Source organism: Dipodomys ordii, unplaced genomic scaffold, assembly GCF_000151885.1.
Source record: "Dipodomys ordii isolate 6190 unplaced genomic scaffold, Dord_2.0 Scaffold10, whole genome shotgun sequence".
NCBI classification, from domain to species: domain Eukaryota; kingdom Metazoa; phylum Chordata; class Mammalia; order Rodentia; family Heteromyidae; genus Dipodomys; species Dipodomys ordii.
Genome location: NW_012267226.1, coordinates 23,489,909 through 23,514,286, shown reverse-complemented (window position 1 = coordinate 23,514,286; position 24,378 = coordinate 23,489,909). Strand labels below are relative to the sequence as shown.

General features: G+C 43.9%; 3 protein-coding genes across 4 annotated transcripts; all 3 read right to left on the bottom strand.

Annotated features, from left to right (window-relative positions):
• Window positions 1-1,936: 1,936 nt before the first annotated feature.
• LOC105980805 (olfactory receptor 150-like) lies at window positions 1,937-2,863 on the bottom strand. Its single transcript, XM_013009736.1, has one exon. It carries the CDS (start codon window positions 2,729-2,731, stop codon window positions 1,937-1,939), a length of 795 nt encoding a protein of 264 aa, XP_012865190.1. The 5' UTR covers window positions 2,732-2,863.
• Window positions 2,864-8,111: 5,248 nt separating this feature from the next.
• LOC105980803 (olfactory receptor 150-like) lies at window positions 8,112-10,146 on the bottom strand. Of its 2 annotated transcripts, XM_013009733.1 has the most exons (2): window positions 10,137-10,146; window positions 8,112-9,025 (listed from the first exon to the last, which is right to left on the bottom strand). In XM_013009733.1, exons 1-2 carry the CDS (start codon window positions 10,144-10,146, stop codon window positions 8,112-8,114), a joined length of 924 nt encoding a protein of 307 aa, XP_012865187.1. The 2 variants fall into 2 exon arrangements, with proteins under 2 accessions (XP_012865187.1, XP_012865189.1); XM_013009735.1 differs by lacking the exon at window positions 10,137-10,146 and having other exon boundaries at window positions 8,112-9,026.
• Window positions 10,147-21,592: 11,446 nt separating this feature from the next.
• Window positions 21,593-22,528, bottom strand: LOC105980642 (olfactory receptor 149-like). Its single transcript, XM_013009526.1, has one exon. The coding sequence runs from the start codon at window positions 22,526-22,528 to the stop codon at window positions 21,593-21,595; it is 936 nt and encodes a 311-aa protein (XP_012864980.1).
• Between the last annotated feature and the right edge of the window lie 1,850 nt (window positions 22,529-24,378).

Below are 24,378 nucleotides of genomic sequence, written 5' to 3'. Positions count from 1 at the left end.
ATACTGTGAATTTCTGGAAATTATGTAATCACTTAATCACAATCAAAAAAAAAAAGAACCTCGGGGAAGGGAGGGAGGGAGGGGATGGTAGGGGGAAAACAATGGAGGGGGTAACAATGTTCAAGAGGAAGTGTACTCATTACCTCACTCATGTAACTGTAACCCTCTGTATAGTATCTTTACAATAAAAAAAAATTGTTGTCCTCTTCCAAGATGCTGTTTATATGTTGTTATCGCCTATGAGTAAGAGCTCTTTTTCCACATTCCCTGATCCCATACTTTGTAGTGTAATGCTGCATGTTTAATAAGTGTCGCGATTACTTACAGCTTATATATTCTAAAAGGGTGAATTAGCTATTTTAGAGATTATATTTTCATATTGTTTACGAACACAATTAGGTAAGAAAGCCAGACACAAAAAAATATGGAGACAATCCAGGGATATTGAACAAATATATTTATTCGCTGATTCCATGTAAGCGAGTCTTCTCCCCAAACAGCTACATCCATAAAAATAGAGGGAGTCGCTTTTAGAGAACATTCATGGTGTCAGAATGACATGGCGTACCCCGTGTAGAAGGACTCAGGCGTCCAGGAGAGGCCATGTCCTCCAGGTGTTCAAGCCTGTGAGTCCAGTCCTGCTACTAAAACTTTTCTTCCCACTACCAAGTAAGTTCCTGGAGTGGATGAGTAACAGGCATCCATTGCTGCCTCTGTCCCATTGTGTTAGGAAACAACCTAAATTCATAAATTTCTTTCCTTTTTGTGGTACTTAGGACAGAGGTACATTACCAGTCCACTTTTTGAGTTCATTCTTCAGATAAGAGTCTTATGCTCTGTGTGTTGGTTTGGAACCTCTTCTCACCACTTTCCGAGAACCATGCATGAACCTACACCTGGCTTAAGAAAATTATGCTTTTTAACTTTATCCTTGTGCCCCTCACGGAGCTTGAACTCAAAGCCTGGGTGCTATCCCTTAGTTGTTTTTTTTTTCACTGTTTAATTAAGTTTTTTATTGTGAAAATACTGTACAGAGGGGTTACAGCTACAAGATCAAGGTCATGTGTACATCTCTTATCCAACATTGTTGCTTCCTCCTTTGTTTTTCCCCTACTATCCCCTCCCTCCCACCTCCTCACCTACACCCCCCCACACCCCACCTAAATTGTAAAGTTCATTTTTCAACATAGTGTCTTGTACAACTCATTGTTGCAATGGGTCCACCTGTATCCCTATTTAAACAATTTGTTTTTTCCCTTCCCCTCCACAAATTATACCGACATCAAATACAGTGAAAGCAGGATATACCATGGGGGAGGGACGTACAAAGCAACAAAAAAATCACATGGTACCATATAAATATGTTAGAAACAATAGCAAGGAAGAAAAAACCACTTGTGTCCCTATCTTGGAGTTCATTTTACTTAATTAACATCATCTTATCTGACCTTTTTCTGCTTGTCCCAGACATATACTAGTTATTGCAAATAAGGGAAACCAGGGCTGGGAAGGTGGCTCAGTGGTAGAGTGCTTACCTTGCATGCATGAGGCCTTGGGTTCAATTCCTCAGCACCACATAAGCAGAAAAAGCCAGAAGTGGTGCTGTGTCTCAAGTGGTAGAACGCTAGCCTTGAGGTGAAGAGCTGAGGGACAGCGCCCAGGCCCAGAGTTCAGGCCCACCACTAGACTAAAAAATAAATAAATAAAAAAGTAAGGGAAACCATGTATCCCTTAGTCTTTGCACTCATAGTTTTCCACTCTACCACTTGAGTCATAGCTCTGCTTTTGGCTTTTTGCTGGTTATGTGGAGATAAAGGTCTCACAGACTTCCCTGCCTGGGGCTGGCTTCGAATCTCCATCCTCAGATCGCAGCCTCCTGAGTTTCTAGGACTACAGGTGTGAGCCCCTGGTGCCCAGGTCACATTATTCCTTTTCATCAGAAATGTTTCTTTTCAATAAACTTATATAAAGCCGCCTTGACATCCTTGTTCCTCAGGCTGTAGATCAAGGGGTTCAGCATGGGGATAATGATGGTGTAAAACACAGAGGACACCTTCCCTTGGTCCATGTTGCTGACTGAGGACTGCTGCAGGTACATGAAGGCCGTGGAACCATAGAAGATGGCAACCGCGGAGAGGTGGGAGCTGCAGGTGCTGAAGGCCTTGGACCTGCCCGAGGTGGAGCGGATGCGGAGGATGCTGGCAATGATGAAGGTGTAGGAGCTAAGGGTAGTCAGGCTTGGAATGACGATATTAAATGCACAGAAGCTCATCCCTACAACCTGGTTGATAAACGTGCTAGAGCAGGCGCTCTCCAGTAACGGGTAGAGGTCACAGAAGTAATGGTTTATTATACCATTACAGAAGTTCAGCCTGAGCAGGCAAACTGTGTGGGCTGTGGAGCCAATCAAACTCAAGCCATAAACCCCAACGACCATCCAGAAACAGACCTGAGAAGACATAGTGGCATTGTAGAGCAAGGGCTTACAGATGGCCGCATAGCGGTCGTAGGCCATGGCAGACAGCATGTGGCACTCAGCGATAATGAAAAAACAGAAAACGTAGAACTGAGCCATGCACTCCGCATAGGAGATGGTGTTCTCTGTCACGAAGCTCACCAGCATTTTGGGGGTGATGACAGTGGACTGACAGAAGTCAATGAAGGAGAGACTGCTGAGGAGATAGTACATGGGGGTGTGCAGGTTAGAACTGAGCGCGATCAGCGTGATCATGCCCAGGTTCCCCAACACCGTGAGCAGGTAGATCCCCAGGAAGAGGAGGAAGAGGGGCAGCTGGAGCTCTGGCTTCTCCGTTAGCCCACAGAGGAGAAACTCGGTCACTGGTGAGTGATTTCCCTTTGCTCTTTCCTCTGGAAAGACCATGTCTGAAGAGGGGAGAAATTGCGACACAGCCATTGATGATTCTGTCATTCAATGAGCTACCGACGGCCTCCGCCTGTCCCTTCAGCCAGGTGCCTCTGGCTCTCTATGATCTCTTCACCTGCGTTGGCAGTCAAAACCTTGGAGCCCCATCTGTGGTGGAATACATAACAAAAGCAAGAAACATATCCAGCCAGCATTTGTTTTAGGTCACCAATGACCTGTCTTTCCACTTTACTTGTCTCCCACCATGTGATGCCCATAACTACACATCCCCATCACAAAGGCTCCATTTGTCTATTGTCCTGCCGTGGTGTCCCAGACAGTAGTGTGAGGCTCTGACTCACTCCACCTCCCCCTGAGACTGGTTCTGACCCGATGTCTTCCTTCCTAAGTCCTCTTCTGCCATGTCATCCCACCTCTGTGTCCTGAAACCCTGGTAGAAAATTCCCAAACAAATTGCCCTCCATCAGGGGCTCAACCTCCTCTGCCTGAATAAATTCCCAATGAATAAATTATAAGGAAAATGTTGTTGCTTTCTACAAGGAAAATGTGTTGGTTGGTTATTCCTTAAAAATTAATTGGGGGAAGGATTAAAATGCAAAGACTGCATATCAAACATACAGTGTGATCAATGTGGCCATTCACAAATGTTCGTGGTCACAGGAGCATTATCAAGGTATTCGATATTTTTATTGCTTTCCTAAATTCTTTATGCTACTTTGTATTTTGTAATTGTTTTGTTTGGGATACTTTGGGGTGGTAAGAATACTTAATATAAAACTCACCATCTGAAATTTTGATATTTACACTATGACATTGTTAGCACAAAACACTACGCTTTACAGAGAATCATTAGGTCTTGTTTCATAATGTAAATAGACTCTTTGAATATCTGTTCACTGTCTCCTCTACTTCTCAATTGTCGGTAACCATTGCTGCCTTGTCTAACTCCGAGACTCACTTATAGAAACATCTCATAAACGATCTCGCACAGCCTTAATTTTCTGTGACTGTCTCTGAAAAGGCAATGTTGCCTCTGAAGAGTAAACATTAGAAGGTCTCGCAGAAGGAAGCGGTGACAACTCAGAATTATCATTATACTGCAAAAATCACAACCAGAATTTTGCTTTATTAGATTTTTTAAGTAGATTTTAATAGAATGAGATAATGGGAAATTGATTCGCAGTGACATATGTCATTGTAGCCACTTGAGACATTAAGACCTGCAGATTGCTGATCTGAACAGAAAATCTGCAAGACTCTTATGTCCAGTTAACCAGCAAAATGCCAGGCTGAGGTAGTAGACCACAGATGTAAGAAAAAAAACTAATAAGAGAGCGAGACTCTGAGTTCAAGGTCTGGTACTGGCACCCACAAACACAAGAATGAGATAGTCCTGAATTATCCTGAATTTAGTAACTGCTAAATTGCTAAATCTCTCTTAGGTGTCTTAGGGACACAACATATTTATGTTTTATAGATTAAAAACAACAGTGGTGTATCATATAACATGAACCAGGTAACATCGAAACCCCCATTATAAGTGTGAAACTTTAAGTTGCTATTCTTTGCATCTTCACACTTTTTCTTATTTTGGTAGTAGCGTTCTGTCAGTAACTGCAAGACATTACGGTGACAGCAGTAGGAAGTGGCCGTTCTTACATGATAATAATAATAATAATTCAAAGAGATCTTCTTAGGCTGGCAGTGTGTTAGGGTACTAAAGATGATTTAATAAGGATAAGCAAAAACTTAGCAGTGTCTTCAGGATAGAGTTGAATAATTTAGAACCTGAGCACTTTCAAATGTGAAAATCTAGAAAGGCATGCAGCAGAATAGATACTGAGGTAAACAGCAGGAGTAGATGGGCAGAATTCAAATGGGGTCAATAGAGACTTTTAAAAAGAAGAAAAAAAAATTGTTTTCTTCCTTTGTGGCTCAGTAACTGTCACATGACATGTACTTTTTTAAAAATTACAGAATGGCACCTGAGCTAGAATTGCAGTTGAACTTATTACCATTCAACAGGCTATTAACACCTTTAATAATGGAATTCCAGTTAGTAGACAAGTGTCTACCCATGAATGTAATTTATATGGTTAAATGCAGCAAGCTCTTAATTCTGCTGTAATTGCTACAGTTGCTTACACCACATTTTCTTCCTCACTAAATCACAGATTCAGTTGACTAATTTGAACAGTGCTTTCTACGTGGCAGGCCTCAACACAACTATATGAAGTATTTGTTAGAAGAACTGAAGACAGCGGACGGATTACAGATGACTGTGCAGAGCGCTGAGATTACCCGACTTGAAGTGATTACGCAGAGCTGTCGGCTGGAAGTCTGCACTGCCAACGGCCAGGCTCATCACAACTATGGGAAACTGGCTTTAGGCTCACATTGAGAATGAAAATCAGACCTGTGTATCTCAGATGACATTGAAAGACTGCAGTAGGTGAGTCAAAAAAAAAAAAAAGTAAACCCTCAGACATACCCCTGTTCTTCCCAGAACATTCAGTGTTGAGTGCTCTGCTTCTCTGCTGTGAACATGGGAGACAGTGATCCTCAAAACTATCCTCTGGAAACCAATGTTGATCTCCAAGGGAGCGAGGGCCCACAGACTTGTGTCCATCGTGAAAGCTTGCATGTGACAATTTATGCGTGCAGCAGGTAAAGAGACTGTGCTCGGGGATGAGATAATGGCTTCCCACTGGAACGCTGTCCCCAGTGCGGACTCCATGGGGAGGGACACCATTACCAGTCCCCAGGCTTATGTATCTCAGGTTGCACCTTATCACACTGGCCTGATGAATGATTTCTGTTCAGTTATGGATTTTTTTAACACGTTGTGAAAGATAACATCAGGTCTCTAGTGAGTTTAATAACAGCACATTGTAAAATTGAAAATTTTAGGAAGTTTTTTAGACTTACACTAAAGGAAATGATGAAGGTGGTTTCCCAAAAGGGGTGGGGGACTAGAAAAGTGGGGACAGAAATCTTTGTAAGATTTGAAAGATTTTGTTACCATGTATTTAGTTGATTCCAAAAGTATTTTTAACTTGAGGCTTGAATGAAAAAAGATTTCACTGAGCTCTCTTGTTACTTCAAAGATTTTTCTAAGACCTCTGAGGAATTCCTGAAAACGGGGTGGGGAGGAAGATGGGGGGATTTTTCCTTCTAAAATTAAAAGGGAAATGCTGAGGACACATGAAAACATATACCATATAGATTATTTTCATAATAAACTACTAGCAAGTAAAATTATATTTCATCTAATATAATTTTGTTATGCAAATCAGTTAAAAGTGATACTGAGATAATATTTGCAATGAAAATGTCCTTAATATATTTTGGAATGGTTTTACTTTTTCTTAAAGCTTGGATTTTTTTTAGTATAAATTGTGTCTACAGCTAAATTTGTTTAAAGTTTAAGGATATCTATACTATAAAAATTTAACCCCATGGAAATGCTCATCATCAACAATTATTAAATTTTAGAATTGAAATATACATGTGGCAGTGGTGCATATAACCCTACTTACTCAGGAGGCTGAGATCTGAGAGTGGCAATTTGAAGTCAGAATAAACCACTAGACTCTCTATGTCAAAAGAGCTAGCAAAATAAAGCCAGAAGTGGTGCTGTGGATCAAGAGGTAGAGCACTACCCTTGAGTGGAAAAGTCAAGTGAGAGCACAAGGCTCTGATTTCAAAGCCATGGTACTGGCACAAGAAAAAAAAAGAAAGAAAGAAATATGCAAGCAAGATTTTTTTTTTTATCAAGCACTTGACAATTTATCGTTCTCAAGTATAGATCGGTAGTAAAGCACACAGGAGAATGTGCGTGAGCGTGTTTTGTGAGATGAAGCAGAAGTGAACATGATTACAGCCTGGAGTGCTGCGAATGGGAGAAGAAACGCATGTGGCTGACATCGAGAAGATCTGTGGAGTTTGGAAGACATGATGGAGGTTAAAACGGAGACACAACCACAATGAAGAGAGGGCGTGGTGGGGCAGGATCATTGCTGCTCCACACAACCATATGCACTGTATTTTCACTGCACGCATTGCTTCATGTGCTCACGCAAGTGATGTCCAAAGCATATGGGAATTTCACAGGCCAGCTACAGGTGATAAGACACTGATTCACCACCAGATAGGATCATGACAACCTACTAGAACGTTATCACTCAAGAAACGATCAGAAATTCCTTTTCCCTGTGGGCTCCCCCTTTTTGAGTATCACCACACGGTGTGAGGGATAAACATAAAACACTATCCTTGCTGGACTATGAGATGAAAGCAAGGTCCTGAGAGATAAAGTCAGAGCTCTAGGGAGCTTATCACCAACCAATTTAAAAATTCAAAACATTTTAGGACCTACACTAAAGCAATCATCTTAAGGTGATTATTCACAAGTGGAAAAAATAGAAAGTAGAGACAACAATCTGTTTATTAATGGTCATGTGGAAAAATTGCCCAAAAAAATCTACCTTTTAAAATTGTAAAAGGCAAGAACTTCCTAACAAAATACCTCAGGAACATCAGGAGACAGATAGTTCACCAGTGTTGATTCAAATCTTAACATGAAGTAAAAAACACAAAGCCATTGTGAAGAAGCTGACAGTTCTTGTTAGTACCAAGGAGCCTTTCTTGGCAGAAACAGTAACAGAGAAGACATCTTTGTATTTGGAGACAAAGCGGAGGTGAGCTCCCTTCTGTCTTTGTACCCATCACATCTCTCTTATTGTCTAATTTTTAGTTCCCCACACCTCTTGCATATCTCAAATCCTTCAATTATTTTACAGTTTTTTTTAAGAATTGTGTGCTAACACACACATAAGAAAGCCAGGCAGCAAACTTCAAAGACTATCAAATGATGTTGAACAAATGTATTTATTATCATTTAATGTGAATAGCTCTGGCCTTAAAAGAGATGTGTTCAAACATACAGAAAGTATCAACCTTGTAGTTTACTTTGAAACATTTCAGTGGCATTCAGAGGCGAGACAGCTTCCCACAAGCCGCTGACTCCGGGCCTCGCAGGGAAACGCCGTCCCAGGGTCTGAAGCTGGGAGTTCAGTCCTGTCTTTGGCATTGTGTCCGCAGCAGTCCAGGCATGGCAGGCTCCTGCCCGTGCTTGATCAAGCATCTCAGTCTGAATCCTCGTCAAACCTCTGGAAATCGTACTTTTTTTCATTATGAAAGCAAAATACTAATTTTTTATAGAAAACTACTTTTTTCCCAGGAATTTCTTTAGGGCAATTTTGACATCCTTGTTCCTCAGGCTGTAGATCAAGGGGTTCAGCGTGGGGATAATGATGGTGTAAAACACAGAGGACACCTTCCCTTGGTCCATGGAGCTGACTGAGGACGGCTGCAGGTACATGAAGGCTAGAGTGCCAAAGAAGACAAGCACAGCGGAGAGGTGGGAGCTGCAGGTGCTGAAGGCCTTGGACCTGCCCTGGGCAGAGCGAATGCGGAGGATGCTGGCGATGATGAAGATGTAGGAGCCCAGGATGGTGAGGCTGGGGACGATGATATTAAACGCACTGAAGCACAGGACCACTACCTCATTGACAAATGTGCTGGAGCAGGAGAGCTCCAGTAATGGGAAAAGATCACAGAAGTAATGGTTTATTACATCTGCCTCGCAGAAATTCAGTCTTAGCATGAAGACTGTGTGGGCCGTGGCACCAATCAACCCCACGCTGTACACGCCAGCCACCATCCAAGCACAGACTCCACGGGACATGGTGACGTTGTAGAGCAAGGGCTTACAGATGGCCACGTAGCGGTCGTAGGCCATGGCAGATAGCATGTGGCACTCGGCTATTGCAAAAACACACAAGAAGTAGAGCTGAGCCATGCATTCAGGATAGGAGATAGTGTTCTCTGTCACAAAGCTCGCCAGCATTTTGGGGGTGATGACGGTGGACTGGCCCACATCAATGAAGGAGAGACTGCTGAGGAGATAGTACATGGGGGTGTGCAGGTGAGAACTGAGCGCGATCAGCACCATCATGCCCAGGTTCCCCAGCACCGTGAGCACGTAGATCCCCAGGAAGAGGAGGAAGAGGGGCATCTGGAGCTCTGGCTTCTCTGTTAGCCCCGCCAGGATGAACTCAGTCACTGTGGAGTGGTTTCCTGGGGCCGTTTCCTTTGATAATTGTATGTAAGGAAAGAAGAACATTTATGAGGCACTTATTGTCCTGAATGGTAATGAAATGTGAAATGTCACTTAAGCCTTTTAGTCCACTTCTCACTACTCCTAAATCTTATTTATTTCAGCAATTTATGCCAGCATGTTCTCTCATATAGAGAGAACTTGATTTGTGACCTGTTTAGGAAGAGCTACCATTATTTGTATCTAGTCCCTTCCACCCCACACACAACTCCAGGATCATCTGAGAGAGTACACTGGGCACTTTGCCTTCATTCTAGTATTCTCTCCTAGGTCAAGCAAACTGATTTTGTAGTAAAATAATAACATCCATCCACAAGATACCCACGGTCAGTCTCACACTTAGTGCTGAAACATATAGGCTATGTTGCAATACTTAATATTATGTCTATTAAATTCTAAACCATGCACTAATGTGTTGTAACTAAAGGCACTATCTGTGCCTTCATTTACTGTCCCCCACCTCATCTCTGCAGGTGACGATTGCTGTATTTTCCATCTCTGGATTTGTACATACCTCATTCATCTCTGTTTGTGCTGAGAGAGACTATAAAAAGGGATTCCAAGATTTAAAGTCTAGGGTTCAGGCTCACTTCTCCGTCTTCCTGAGACCTCGCGTAGGGGTATTTTCCTCTCCTTTGCTCAGAAGGCAAAACTGAGATGGAGTTGGGTCACTCATCCTGCTCCCTCATGAAGTGGGTGCTCACCTCTGCCCGCCCCTCTGCACACGTCGGCTGATGTGCTGGCGTTCTGCGCAGGACAGGCGGTGGGAGACTAGCTGGGAACAGAGGGCAGTAATGAAATCTCAGGAGAATCTTTTCCCAAAACAATTAGAACTTCCCACTTCCCCACTGGTTCTCAAAGGCTGATAATAGTGCCGCTCCTGTGCCTGCCTTCCTGTTAGATTGTATGTTAAAAACACGCAAACATGAGAGGCAATGTGAAGTCCAATGACACACCACTTTTAAAAGTCAGCATTTCTGGATGTTTTTTTTACAAGGCTGATGCTAAAGAAATAAAGAAACGACTATCATCAGTTTCTGTAGAGTTACATGGGTATTCTCTCTGGTGCACTGAGCACCATCACCCATCCTCCAGGGCAGGGCTGCATGTCCTGACCTTTGACCTGGCTAGGGAGGCATGGGGCTCCTGTGGTCTCCCTCTAAAGAAACACAACCTCAATCTACCCAAGTTTAAACCCATCATCCAGACTGGAGCTATTCAGTAACGTACATGACCAGCATCCCCCAAATCACTGTAAACTAGAAAGATCTAGAGCATTCTGACAGCTTAGTGGAAGGTGAGATCTGTGTTGATAGGTCACAGGCCCATGTCTTCATGAAAGTCGCAAGATCACACTTCAACACCTTAGAAAAGAAGAACGTGCTTGGGACAGTGAGTGCCTGGGCCAGAACCTATGCTATGGTCCACGGAAGAATTGTTGAAGGCCCTGCAGGGGAGGGGGGTCCACCGCAGTGACTCCTACACGTGGTCCTTCCCGGTAAGAGGAATCGGGGTATGCCGGAGCGTGTGCTGGGGCGGGCGGGCCATTCTGGTGGAAGAAAGTATGAGTGAGAGGTGAATAAGAGGTGAAGTTAGGCGCCAGGGCTTCGGTAAATGAAACTATTCTGTACCTTGAAAGGTGGGATACTTTAGACATGAACTTTTTTAACCTTTCTTGTCTGTTCTTATTTTTCAGCTTTTTGGGATTTAAGTAATGCACAATAAACTCCAAATGTTTAATGTGTACTATTTGGTAAGTTTTGATATATATACATAAGTTTTGATATATGCAGATAGATATAATTCTGTCAACTCTCTCAAGGAAATATGTGTATGTGAGTACATTTAACCTGAGATGTACAGCACATGTATAGAAATTATCCTACACAAATAAAATGTGTCACCATCTCCCCCCAGGGACTGGGAAACTCCATTTTTTCCCTTTTTTATTGTGAAAATACTGTACAGAGGGGTTACAATTACATGGGCAAGATCATGAGTACATTTCTTATCAAGCATTGTAGCCTCCTCCTTTGTTTCTCCTTGAAACTTCATTTTATGATACAGTATTTTGGCAAATGTACTTCACTTCAAGGTCTGTGTCCTGGAAACGGCAATGTCTTTACATCCGCCAGGGGGCGGTCGAGCACAATCTGCAGAGTGCAGCCGGTAATGTGGAGGCTGGATGACAGATGACAGCATGTCGGTGACCCGATGCTCTGTCCCAAGGGAACACAAGAAGGGTTTGGACCCTGTCGCGCAGTTCTGCTTATAACTTTGGATAAAGATGTCAAATGGTCACTGACCTACATTGCCATGACAACTAGGAAGCCAACAGAGGCTGCTGGAATGTATGCAGTATGTCTGAACAGAACACCTGGCTTAGGGCTCCTGACTTAACACCAGATGTAGCCCCTCAGGAGAGCCTGGATGGGTGGAAATGTAAGCTAAAGGGAAGAGGGCCACCACCGGTGCCATCTTCCCACAGGGACTTGGCAATGAGCAGATCAGAACCCAGGGGTGATTTGGAGAGGCAGAGAAGAGCCTGTGGGCTCATTCTCAAGAAGAAGGTAAGGCAGAGTCGCCATTCCTACTCAAGCTCGTTTCCAGCGCTGAAGGCTTGCATGGAGAGCGCGAGCATTTGCCTCAGGTCATCCGTGGGGTCACTGTGGCCAGCATGCAGCTGTCCTTTTGCATTTCGCATTCCTTTATAGTGAGGAAGAGACCTGGCTCCATGCTGCCTGCAGACCACGCCCAGTGCTGCTTCCTCCTCTCACATTACAGGAACGCGAAGCTCCAAAGCCGAGGAGAGTAGATCCTGTTGCCCGCACATCTATCAAAGGGAAATTCCACATTCCCTGGCTCTTAGGGTTGCTAGGAATCAAAACATAAATCAACCCTCACAACCAGGAGTTGCAAATTTAGTATAAATCTCAGTTTTAAATATGCTACCTAAAACCCACCACATCCTGTATACTTGCCATTTCTGTATGCCTAACTACAAATTGTGCCTAATTGCAAATCGAACTTGATATAATATTGTGGAGGATTGCTGTTCTCTGAACTGAGGTGCTCCATTCCACCATCTTGAATGCAGGTGTGGACTAGTTACCAGTACCATCTTTATCGCCAATGACAACATAGCTATAATGGTTGACCAGAGTTTCGGAGTGGTCTCCAAACCTTCCTTGTGTCTTGTTGGAATAGAACATCAGCTTCTTTCCACATTGAGTGCCTTTACAATTTTGTTCCTTCATATAAATCTCTTTGTGGATGTGCCAGCTATTCAATTGAGTTAGAAAAATCTTTGCCATCTCATTTCCTTTGCAGTCATGCTCTTGTTTCAGCCTGCTACTTGTTATTAAGACCTGTTACCCACAAAGGGATTGCAAACCAGGCAAGGTGCCACACACCTGTAATCCAGCACGGTAGAGGTGGTAGGTAGCAAGTAGTCTCGTGCATTTTGGGTTTGAAGGTGAAATGCCCTCTCCAGGGTGAAGGGCTAACCACTTCGTCTGGCAGCTGTAGACCAACTGGATGGTTTGGGCCATTGATGGTGTAGGGACGATTGAACCCAAAGCTTTGTGCTCGCTGGGAAACTGCTTTACCATGAGCATGCCCCTGGCTCTGTCTTTTCTTCTTTACCTGATAAATAAAGATGGACATCAGACTTGGCTCTAGTGGCTTATTGGGCTTTGTTGGTTTTTATGTTCTGTTCTTAGCATTGAAAGATTGCCTTTTTCCAGTGGTCTACAATGGTCACTTCTCTGAACAGCAAATCCTCATGAATGTTTTAGCTGGTTTGTCATCACTCTGAGCCTCCTTCAAGCCCCTGGTCCACTGATTTCCCACCAGTAAATTACAGTCCCTGGAAGTAGTTGAGGTTCTGTTTTACAACACTGGAAATCTCTCCCTGAGTGTGTTGTCCTGACAAGCTCCACATGTTGCTATAACAACAGACCTCTTCCTCCAAATGGATTTTGCAGAACAAGACAAAATTTCCATTGAAAATCTGCAAGTTTTCTTTTTTTGGGGTGGGGGGTCCAGTCATGGGGCCTGAACTCTGGGCCTGGGCGCTGTCCCTCAGCTCTTCAGCTCAAGGCTAGCGCTCTACCACTTGAGCCACAGCGCCACTTCGGGCTTTTTTCTTTTTGCTTACATGGTGCTGAGGAATCGAACCCAGGGCCTCAGGCATGCAAGACAAGTGCTCTACCACTGAGCCACCTTCCCAGCCCCTCTGCAAGTTTTCTTTAAGTAAACTTAAAAGATAAATATATTTATCTGTGGCTGCCCCTACACCAGACCTCAGTGTACATTTTTTCTAAGCCACTCAAATTGCCTCTCTTGATTGCTAGACTTGACTCTAGCAGAACATACTTCCATGTGAAGCATTTTGCTCAAGACAGCTCAAAATAATACTAATAAGATAGGTATGCCAAAATGTCTAAAAGAAACCCCTTTGTACAACTACTTAAGGATATTAATAATAATTTTCCTTTTTTTTTAGGTCCAGGACTGGCATTTGAACTCAGTACCTGCAGCTGCTTTTGCTTACTGGCTAGCTCTCTACCAATGAAGCCACACCTCCAACTCCAGTTTTAAAAAAGTATTCAAGTAAGTCTAAATGTTGGATAGAGAAAGCCGTGAACAGGATGCAACTGTTTGATAAATGAGCACATTTACTCAGATTATAGTTAAGTTTTAACCAGAATCCATAGGTCCCTTAATGGAAGATCACTGGGTATACCCATTTCTCTGATAGACTGGGCACTGATGGTAAAATATTAGTCTCTGAGCATAACCTATGCAAAGTCCCAAATTATTTGTGAGTGTATCTCTTTAATATGTGGACCCGAGAGCAGATCGCTGTTCATATCTACTGCCACTTCACCAACCTCCCAGGCTTCTAAATAAAACCAACTGGTCAATATTGAAGAGTTTCACAAAGCACAAGTAACCTCAAGAGGGCATGTCAGAAAATATCCCCATGATCATGATTAGAACCGGAGCACACAGTGCTGTTGAGATCTCTCTGTCCTGAATCAGGAAATGCACAGTACCGAATCAGATTTGCTTTCTGATAGTGTAACTGATCTCTTTTGCTCATTATTCCATTCTGCTCCTTACTTCTGTCCTTGCTCATGTGACCTTTTGGATTAAAGGATGTAGTCTCAGTGATGAGGGAAGGGTCTTCCAATAAAGGAAAAGTAGACTTAGATGATATTCCTTTAAATTAGTCCCTTGTATAACCATACAGATGTGTTGCTGGCCTCTTTTTAAAAATCATATAATTGGATGACATTTGGGATGACCTAGGCATGGAAATAATCAACAATCTGCAGAGCAATCAAGGATACAGAGGACAGAGGATGAGAAAAGTGGACAGCAAACAGCATGAGATGGTGTGATGGGATTCAGGAGGAAAGAACCTTTATCATTATTTATTTGGAAGATGCTGGAAGGAGTTGTTTCAGCCAGATAACAGAGAAGAATGAGGAAGTGAGGATTCTGACCACTGACTGCTGGGGTAAGGTCGTATAAAGAGTCTCGGGGATCAGATGGCTGAGGTTTCTGGCACCTTCCGGTGTCATGAGCCTCGTGAGCGTGAGCATCCACCTCATCCTGCTGATTCTGAGACTTTCCACTCAACATGCACAGCGCCTCTTTATCTGATTATCTGTGGCCGTTATGAGTTGGAGTTGGGAGCGTGTTTTAAGAGGAACGCTGCATCTTCTTGCAGCTTACCCCTTCGGCCGTCTGGAGGCCCTGACTCCAAACCTCTGGGTATTGGCTTGCACAGGAACTTTATCACACTTAGCTTCATTTTGGAAAAGCAATAACTTGTGATTCATAAAACTCTGAACGAAAGTAACAAAGCATGACCTTATTTATTCATGTTTGCAAAAAAAAATGTATAAGAGACACTATTTGATAAGTTTTAGAACAAAGAAACTAGACTCCTGGTGTGCTCCTGCAGCACCTAATCATGTGATGGTTAGAGGTAGAATATGCATCAAATATAATTGCCATTATTATGTTTGATGGACTTTGGAAATTATTTGATCCATGTGTTTTCATTCCTCAGTCGCATTTTCACTGACCTTGCTGCTCACAATCTCATTTCACGAGACCCTGTGAACTCGGTCTGGTCTGTGGCTGACTCACGTCTCCAAGGCAACCGAATGCAGAGCCCAAGGAGAGCACAGGCAGGGCCAGCGAAGGACCCCTCTAAGCCTGACTTTCCTTCTCTTTGGGTCTTGACAGCAGAGCCTATGTCCTCAGCCTGGGTGAAACCAGCGGTGTGCAAACCTATTACATCCTTCCCCATGCTGAGCGTCATACAGATTCCATAAAGTCCTATCATGTAATAAAAGCATGATGTCTCACTTATCAGTGAGGACAGGCCCTGAGAAATGTGTCATTAGGTGATTTTGTCATTGTGTCAAGAGTACCATGGCATATGTTTATACAAATTACCTGCATGGTTTACTTCAGTTCCTCCATGAGACCTCTTGATATAATTTAAAAACAGAGTACACATGAGATGATAAGGCTGCTATTGATTTAACAATATAGTTTTTTGTTTTTGTCGGTCAGGGGGTCTGAACTCTGGGCCTGGGTGCTGTCCCTCAGCTCTTCAGCTCAAGGCTAGCACTCTACCACTTGAGCCACAGCACTACTTCCAGCTCTTTCTGCTTATGTGGTGCTGAGGAATCGAACCCAGGGCCTCATGCATGCATGTGAGGCAAGCATTCTACCACTGAGCCACCTTCCCAGCCCCTAACAATATAGTTTTAAATTAAACCTTCTTATTTCATAGGCAGAAGCACCCCCTGAATATAACAATAAAATCTATAGCATAAAACCAAATGCAGTAACATGCACCTGTAATCCTAGTTAATCAGGGGGCTGAGATCTGAAGATTGCAGTCCTAAGCCAGCCTGGGCAAGAAAGTCCATGAGACTCTTATCTCCAAATACCACCAAAAGATTGGAAGTGGAATTGTGGTTCAAGTGATAGAGCACCAGCCTTGAGGGGGAAAAGCTAAGGAACAATGCCCAAACCCTGAGTTCAAGCCCCAGTACTTTCATAATACAAAAAATGAAACAAAACAAACAAAATAAACCTCTGTAGTATAGTGACTACACAAACCAGTCACCTAAGGATCCACTGCTACAACCCAGTACCTCATGCTGAGCTGTTCTTACAGATAACTGGAAGTGTAGTAGGTTTGTTTATACCCAGATTACCACAAACACGTGAGTGCATGTGTCTCTCTCATGTTGAAAGGGCTACAAAGCAACTGAGCATCAGGACCTCTTCAGTTCTGTAATGGTCTTGTGAGAGCACCTTGCATTCGTGGTCTGCCAGTATTGGAAGCACCATTGCTTGGTGCACAACTGAACAGAGTAAATGGTATTTTATAATAAAGAGCTGCACCATATCTAACAAATACACTATTTTTATAAACAAAATCAAATTGGGAAAAGAAAACTGTTGGCATTTTTCTTGTTTTCTTGCCACTCCTGTGCCTTAGCCTCTCATGGATTCTTTTTTTTTTGTCCCTAATGCCCCAATTTTTTTATTCTTCTAAGTTTTCCACTATTTTCATATCCCCTCAACTGATAAAACTTTAAATGTCTGCTACACTAGGCCTGTCTCAACATTTACAGGTAGAACTTGCTTCTCTTATTTGAACCCATTTTATATTTTAACTATGTTCATTTTGTGATGGGTGATGCATAATTTGTTTCATGATTAATAGTTCTTTCTGGTTCATTTTTTTGTTCTCTGAAATTCTTTGTTACATAGCATGAAACATTTGCTCAATTAATGCAACAAGTTAATTAAAATTGATAGAATCTACTTAGATCTGGGATCCAGACTCCAAATTTTGTAACTTAATTCATATCAAAATAAATTGCATTAATTATATTAATTTAATTGCAATGAAATTATAGTTAGGAACTATTTACAGTAGTCAGTTCAGAGTTCTAGTTCTAAGCTCAAAGTTTCTTTTATACTGATTAAGAACTAGGAATAAGGAATAATTTCTGTTGTACTTCTGCTGGCTTTTGGGGTGATCTGACCTAAATGTGTTTCTTGAGTTTGACCACAGTTGGATTCCAAGTGGCTTGGCATAGTTCTATAAATAACAAAGTTGGCAGTGGCTGAGGGCCAGCTGTGCAAAGATATCATCTACCAGGAGATGGGCAGCTTGATACTGCAAATAGCTAACAGCGTTCAACTATGCCCAGGCTCCTGGGCTGGAATGAGAGGGGAGAATTAAAGATGGAAGTGGTAAGCAAAGATCCTCAGAAGTTCCCAGTGCCTCTCCCTGGAAAGCTTCAATCTATGTGGTAGATAAGCTCCAAATTGCTGCAAAATCTTGTTCCAGAACACATAAGATTAATAGATTTAAATACATTTCCTTGACAGAACTATACTTTTTTCTTATTTCTTTCTGTGTTTTTTATGAATATTGCTTGCCCTGTTGATTCATTGCGCATAAAATAATTGCTTTACATGACATGGACAATCCTATACTTCTCTATCTACTTACATCTAAAAGGACATAAGCATTTATTGCTCTGAGCCCCCACCCTCTTTTTTTGTGGTCCTGGGGCTAAAATTCAGCACCTAGAGTTAAAATTCAGGCATTTTCCCTGAGCTTTTTTTTCCTCAAAGCTAGGTGTCTCTACCATTTGAGCCACAGCCATTGCTCTGCTTTGGTATAGATTTTTCATTTTGCACCCTAAAGGATTTCTACGGTGTTTTGCTACACCAATAGAGTCCAATATATTGTGTCTTGTTCAAATAATTATTCTCAGCGATTATATTATGCATAAGCCAGTATGAGCATATGCACATCTTTTCATATATTTAAAGTATATATTCCTTTGTGCCATGAAAATACCTAGGAGTATAAACTGCATGTAGCCAGGGAGTCAGAACAGGGGAACTGGGTGTGGGATATCTCATGTCTCAGCCTTGTGGCTGATGGAAAGAACCAGCAAGTCTCCAGTTCATTCAAACCATGAGGGTCGTCATGGTTGGTAAGTTAAGCCTTCTGCATTCCATCCTGAAATTCACCAATCTCAAATTGCTCATGTGGGCCCTGTGGCTCGGGTTTTAATTCTTGTTCTTCGCCATGTGCTGGGCAAAGCCACTTCTGAACCCTGAAATATGATCGCCAGATGCCAGTGGCATTGCTGCACGGTGAGCGCATCCTGCACACAGCACAGAGCTGCGGGAGCCAAGGCCTTCCCAAGGCTCCGTGTCCTCCTTCGTAATTCCCCATTACCACTACCAATTGCATTGTAACTGGTGAGTGCGATTTTTATCACTAGCTCGGATATGAAGAGACATAGGGAGGCTGGGAAGTATGAGTGTTTTAGGAAGAATCAACTTCAGTAAAGCTGTCCACAAGCAGGCAAACGGGCAGAGCCTCCGGCTCCTGTGAGGTCACATTCATGGTTAGCTTTCCCTGAACTGCAGTTGCAGAGATAGCCATGAGGCATAAGCACTTGAATAAACTTTTTTTTTTTTGCATTGCTCAGGCCAATTTTCCCTGTCTTATTAACCGACGCTGCCCCATGACACAACCCACAAATAAGGACCAAAAATGAGAGGGGAAAAAAACTCAAAGTTGTAATGAGCTTGAGAGGCATCTCGCAGGAGTGATACCACTGAGATTAATTAATGTGAAAAGTTTTCTTCTCTGTGGATCCCTGTGGGAGCTATGGCAAGTTGATGTAAGCGGTTCGCGTTTTTGTAAATATGTTTCTTATTAAGATCCTTCCATTATCTAATTTAAGAAAGAAGCGCTATTATCTGAGTTTCATGATTGGGCTTGGGAATAGCAGGACCACGTGATTAGTTTTGAACAAGTTGCCTAATCCAATTTTCCCATCTGTAAGATAGAGATAATATCAATTAGTCTCTGCTTCCTAGTCTTATTATGAGAGTTAAGTAGATGAGACTACAAAGGACTAAACACAGTACTCAACCCATGTCAAATACTAGAAATCTTAGCTGATCACAACAAAACTTTTATATTCTCTTGGTATCTCAAAGATGGCCTGGTGGTTAGCCTTACTGTTTCCTCTTCTATCTGCAGTTATAATTTGAGTCTGAGTTTGCACATCTAACTGAAACCCTCTCCAATCGAATATGACCTTTAATCTTATACCTATGCTATTGCTGACAAATTCTTAACTTCCAGAGGTTATTACAAGTTAGGAAGGTTGTCACTTCTGATGTTTCCTGAGAATGTCAGTCAGTTTAAAACAGGCTCATGTTCTCTACTATTTTTTCTTACCTTGTCATTATATTTTTGACTACAATTTGTTATTTGTAGCTAAAGCCCAAATACACATTGAATTAACACGAACTATGTAATTATGATACAACCTCCAATACTTTTATCATGTGTTAGGGCTCAGCAGCTCATGAGCCTTATGTTAAAGAGAACTGAGGACTAGAATTCTACTGTGTGAATGTAAGTGAACCCAGAAAGCATTATATATTCAAATGCTGTAGTCTATACAACACTGGCTCTAATGGTTCATTTTTATGTGTTAACTTGGTTTGGCAACAGAATGTCCGGATACTTGGGCAAATCTTACTCTGAGCATTTGTGCACAATGACAGTAACGTTTCAGTCACTACACAAAGTGGAGCTTGCCCTGCCTCTGTGGGCGGCCCTCTCCCCTCCCCGCCCCCCGCCATCAGTGGCACAAAGACGCTAAGTGGACAAGAACTCAGTGGTCTGACTGATAGCAGGACAACCTGCCCTTAGACTAGAATGTGTACCCCTGGCTTGTCTGCTTCTCAGGCTTTCAGTCAGACAGAGTTGCACTGAATTTACACCAGCAGCTCCCCAGCAGCTCCACTGGCCAACTCCAAATCTTGGCATTTCTTAGCCTCCAAATCTGTTAACCAGTTTCTGATAACACACACACAAAGACAGACACAAAGTCTTCAACTTATGATAGTTTTACTTTTGATTTATTTATTTAGTTTTTTACTTTCAAGTGGTACGAATGCTGTATGTGCACTAAAAATTGTACTTTCCACTTTGAACCTTGACCTCTTCCTCCATCTTGTAGTGTTGGGCAGTGGTGGGGAACCTGAGCTCCATCATCTGCACCAGATCCACAGGATAGACAACCAGTGTGACCAGCTGTTTACTCCTGTGTGGCCAAGTGACGGTGGCAGGTGTGCTAGGTCTACTAAATGTACTGTCACCTGTCAACACCTTCAACTTACCGTAGCTTAATTAGGATGTAACTAGGTCAATCTAGGGCTTTTTGTATGTGTATCTGTTGGGCTCATCTCTGGAAAACCCGGACTAATTAGCTAACATGCTAGCTAGCTTATAAATAACTAAGCCCTGGGCCTGGATAACATTCTTTGATCCTCACAATGACCCTGTAAGGGAAGGTCTTTGTCCTGGTTGCTCAGAGTTCCCCAGTGACTCTCAGAAGGTCAGTGCCTGAGCGGGCAGTCTAAAGATTTGATTGTAAAGCTCACCACATACTTAAACACTATTCATAAACAGTGTTTTATGTCACTAGTGTTCCTGAAGAGCTGGTTCCAAGGAGAAGTCTCATGAGTTGAAAACTACCAGACTGAAATGTCAGTCGTAGCGTATTTCAGCAACACAGAGAATGAGAGCAAGAGAAAGGGGGGGGGGGAAGAAATGCAAAAAGCAAAGTCAAATCCGTTCAGGAGACAAAGAAGCCAACAACACAACAGAACAACAGTCTGGATTGGACAGGATCCGCACTGCCATCAGCGAGAGTAAGACACGTGCTGGCTCATAACCTGGACTCCTGACGTAGCCCCTCTTCGTGGCCCTCTGTCTACCCTCTCCTCATTCACCCGCCAAGGCTCCACACCAGCGTCTGCTTCGAGTCTAAGCCCACAGATGGCTGGGTCAGTGGTGAAGGACTTGCCTATCTTTGCTTCACCTAGGAAAGACCTGTTGTCGGTCTTAGCCAGAAATCAGACAACAGAAGGCCTTTTTTTCATATAACTTTTTAAAAAATTGTTATTGTAAATGTGATGTACAGAGGGGTTACAGTTACATAAGGTAATGAGTTCTTTTCTTGTTTCAACACTGTTCATATGACACTATTTGAAACTATAGGATTACATCTCTTTTACATGTTCATCAAAATCCAGAAGAATAAAGTCACGGCAGGCCTCGGAGGAGACCTTCATGGCCACCTCCATGAGAAATCACCATGATGAAGAGGAAAAGGAAGAAGGATGTGTGAAAAGAAAGATGACAAAACTGAAGGTTGGCGAGCAGAAGGTCTGGGTGGTTCTGTTTACTGAGAAATGTGCCCCTCTCCATGGCACACAGGCCGTAGAGTCAGAAAGTCATTTCAGCTCTTGGTGTCTTAGCTCCTCGTATTACAGAATGGAGATGATAGTACAAATACCCGTGCTTCTCAAATTCAGAAATACTTATGAGATCCTTTGTGCTGTGCCGGGTGTGTGGATTGAACTGCTGACCTTCATGACTCCTCAGGAAGGAAGCCCAATCGATGCAGGACCCTTCTCAGCGAGGACTTCACCTCTTTATTCCTGAGGCTGTAAATCAAAGGATTCAGCATGGGGGTGGCCAGGTTATTCAGGACCTGAATGGTTGCATTCAGCCAGGGATTGGGGGTGGGCTGCAGGTAGATGAGGACCACCGGCATATAGAAAATTAGGATGGCCGTGAGGTGGGCGCTGCAGGTGGAGAAGGCCCGGCGCCGGCCCTCTGCAGAGCGGATCCGCAGGATGGAGCCCACGATGCAGCTGTAGGAGGCCAGGATGAGGAGGAAGCAGCTGAGGGGCATGAGGCCCACGCTGACCAACCCCACCAGCTCCAGGGACGAGGTGTCCGCGCAGGCCAGCTTCAGCATCACCGGGATGTCGCAGAAGTAATAGTCCACCTCGTTGGGGCCACAGTAGGGCAGCTGGAAGGTCAGCACAGTTAGAAAGATGGCCTGGATGCAGCCACCGAAGGAGGTGCCCCGCGCCAGGATGGCACACACTCTGTGGCTCATGGTGGTGGAGTAGCGCAGAGGAAAGCAGATGGCCACGAAGCGGTCGTAGGCCATCACCGTGTACAGGAAGCACTCGGTGCAGCCCAGGAAGTGGTAGAAGAAGAGCTGGGACACGCACCCCGAGTAGGAAATCACTCGGCTGTTCCCCACCAGGTAGAAGAGCATCTTGGGGGAGCTCACCGAGGGGAAGAATATATCACACACAGACAGCTTGCACAGGAAGAAGTACATGGGTGTGTGCAGCCGGGGGGAGGAGACAATGGCCAGGAAGATGAGCAGGTTTCCCAGCAGGGTGAAGAGGTAGAAGGCCAGGAACAGGAGGAAGAGCGTGGTTTCCAGGCCCTGCGTGTGCGGGATGCCCAGCAGGACGAACTCTGTCACCACCGACACATTCCTCATCACGGTGAGAAAGCCTGACTTTGAAAAGATTCCAAGACTCCCAAATCTGCACCCCAGTGTCTGACTATAAAACGTTTTACTGCTGAGGGCGTTATCTCTGTCTTTTAACAAGCCCCAGCCTGTCTTGTTAGAAACGTTGTTGTAAATCTCTCAGGTAATACAAAACACCTGTTTCAGAGTCAGTTTACGTGGCCTTTGGAGAAAATATTTTGCAAAGGCTAATGGTTTCCACATCAAGACCAGAAAGTTTACTGACATACTCAAAAATATTCTCGAGTCAAAAATGTTTTCCTAGGGCTTGGCTTTCTTTGAGCATGTTTACATGTGGAGTTTTTGTGCTATCTGTAAGTAACAAACTCCTGTTTCACCCTCTGAAAAATAATAGGAATAAAATTATGTTTACACACCGGAGCAATGAATAGGAATCTGACTTTGTAGCTTATGAGCTATATTAGTCAAGATCGTTTACATGGTGTGTTTCATAGGCATAACTTCATAATCTGTGAACAACAAAAACCATAATAGTAAAAGCATCACCCTCAGTGCGAACATACCCTTGTATCCCAGGACACATGACGAATTGACCGAGATGAAAAATGCTAATGATTTAGTTTCCGTGTCTCTTACTCTGTGTGTCTCTGATTGATGTATCTGAAGCTTAGTTCTATAAGTGCTTTCGCTGAATGTTGCTCCTCTGTCATCTGCAAATCATTTTTTTATGAAATCACTCTATAGAGTCGACTCAGCTGACATCTTATATTGTGTTACAGTCTCCCACGCCACACATGTGCATGGACACATGTGTACCTCTGTACCAGTTCAGGAAGTTTTACTATGTTCCAAGCACTGGCTCCATGGTCTAAAAATACGGCTTATCATTGAAGGTGGTGATGGAGATGGTACGTTACACAGCACTATCCTAGATCCAGGCAGGATGAAGAGTCAGGAGAGAGCTCGCCAGCCTCTGAGGTGTCAGCAAGCCCAGCCGCACCTGCAGAGTGTGGGCAACACACTCTGGGAGCTCCTCTTCCCCTCCTGGGTCAGAACACACTCTGACTCCACACCTGGCCCACGCTGACTCCAAATCTGGATGGATGTTTAAGCCCACTTCAGGAAAAGAAAATTCCTAAGAACCAGAAAGGTCCGCGTGTGTGTGTGTCTGGACCAGAAAGGTCCACGTGTGTGTGTGTCTGGGGGAGGGGGGGGACCTAAGAACAAGACACACAAGGTCAAACACTCACAGTCTACGTGGAAGCTTGGGTTTCCGGAGCACGGTTAGGAGCTGACCCTCGCAGCTCCTGTGTGAAGCACAGTGTGCTGGGCCGGGCCTGCGGTCCCTGATTGTGAAGACTGAGGTCTCCAGGGGCTCCTGCAGCCCCGCCCCGCACACAGCCACCACCTCCCTGAACTCAGCCCACTGGGGCTCGGTGCCGGCGCTGAGGGAGCGATTCCTTTGTCAGCTTTATTCCCATGCAATGGCGAGCAAATGGCAATGACCTCCTGGAAGGAGGCGCTCCATGAGAGACGTGTGTCCACAGACTGCCTGCCTGCCTGGCAGAATGGACTCAGGGGCCAGAGGGGCCGGGGGAGCGATAGAGGGGTGAGGGGGTGATGGAGGGGTGAGGGGGTGATGGAGGGGTGAGTGGTGTGATGGAGGGATGAGGGGGTAAAGGACGGGTGAGGGGATGATGGAGGGGTGAGGGGGATGATGGAGGGGTGAGGGGATGATGGAGGGTGAGGGGGATGATGGAGGGGTGAGGGGATGATGGAGGGGTGAGGGGATGATGGAGGGGTAAGGGGGATGATGGAGGGGTGAGGGGATGATGGAGGGTGAGGGGATGATGGAGGGG

Excerpts from the sequence above, each read along its gene's own strand:
- LOC105980805 (XM_013009736.1), bottom strand. The coding sequence starts at position 2,731 with ATGATCACGCTGATCGCGCTCAGTTCTAACCTGCACACCCCCATGTAC.
- LOC105980642 (XM_013009526.1), bottom strand. The coding sequence starts at position 22,528 with ATGAGGAATGTGTCGGTGGTGACAGAGTTCGTCCTGCTGGGCATCCCG.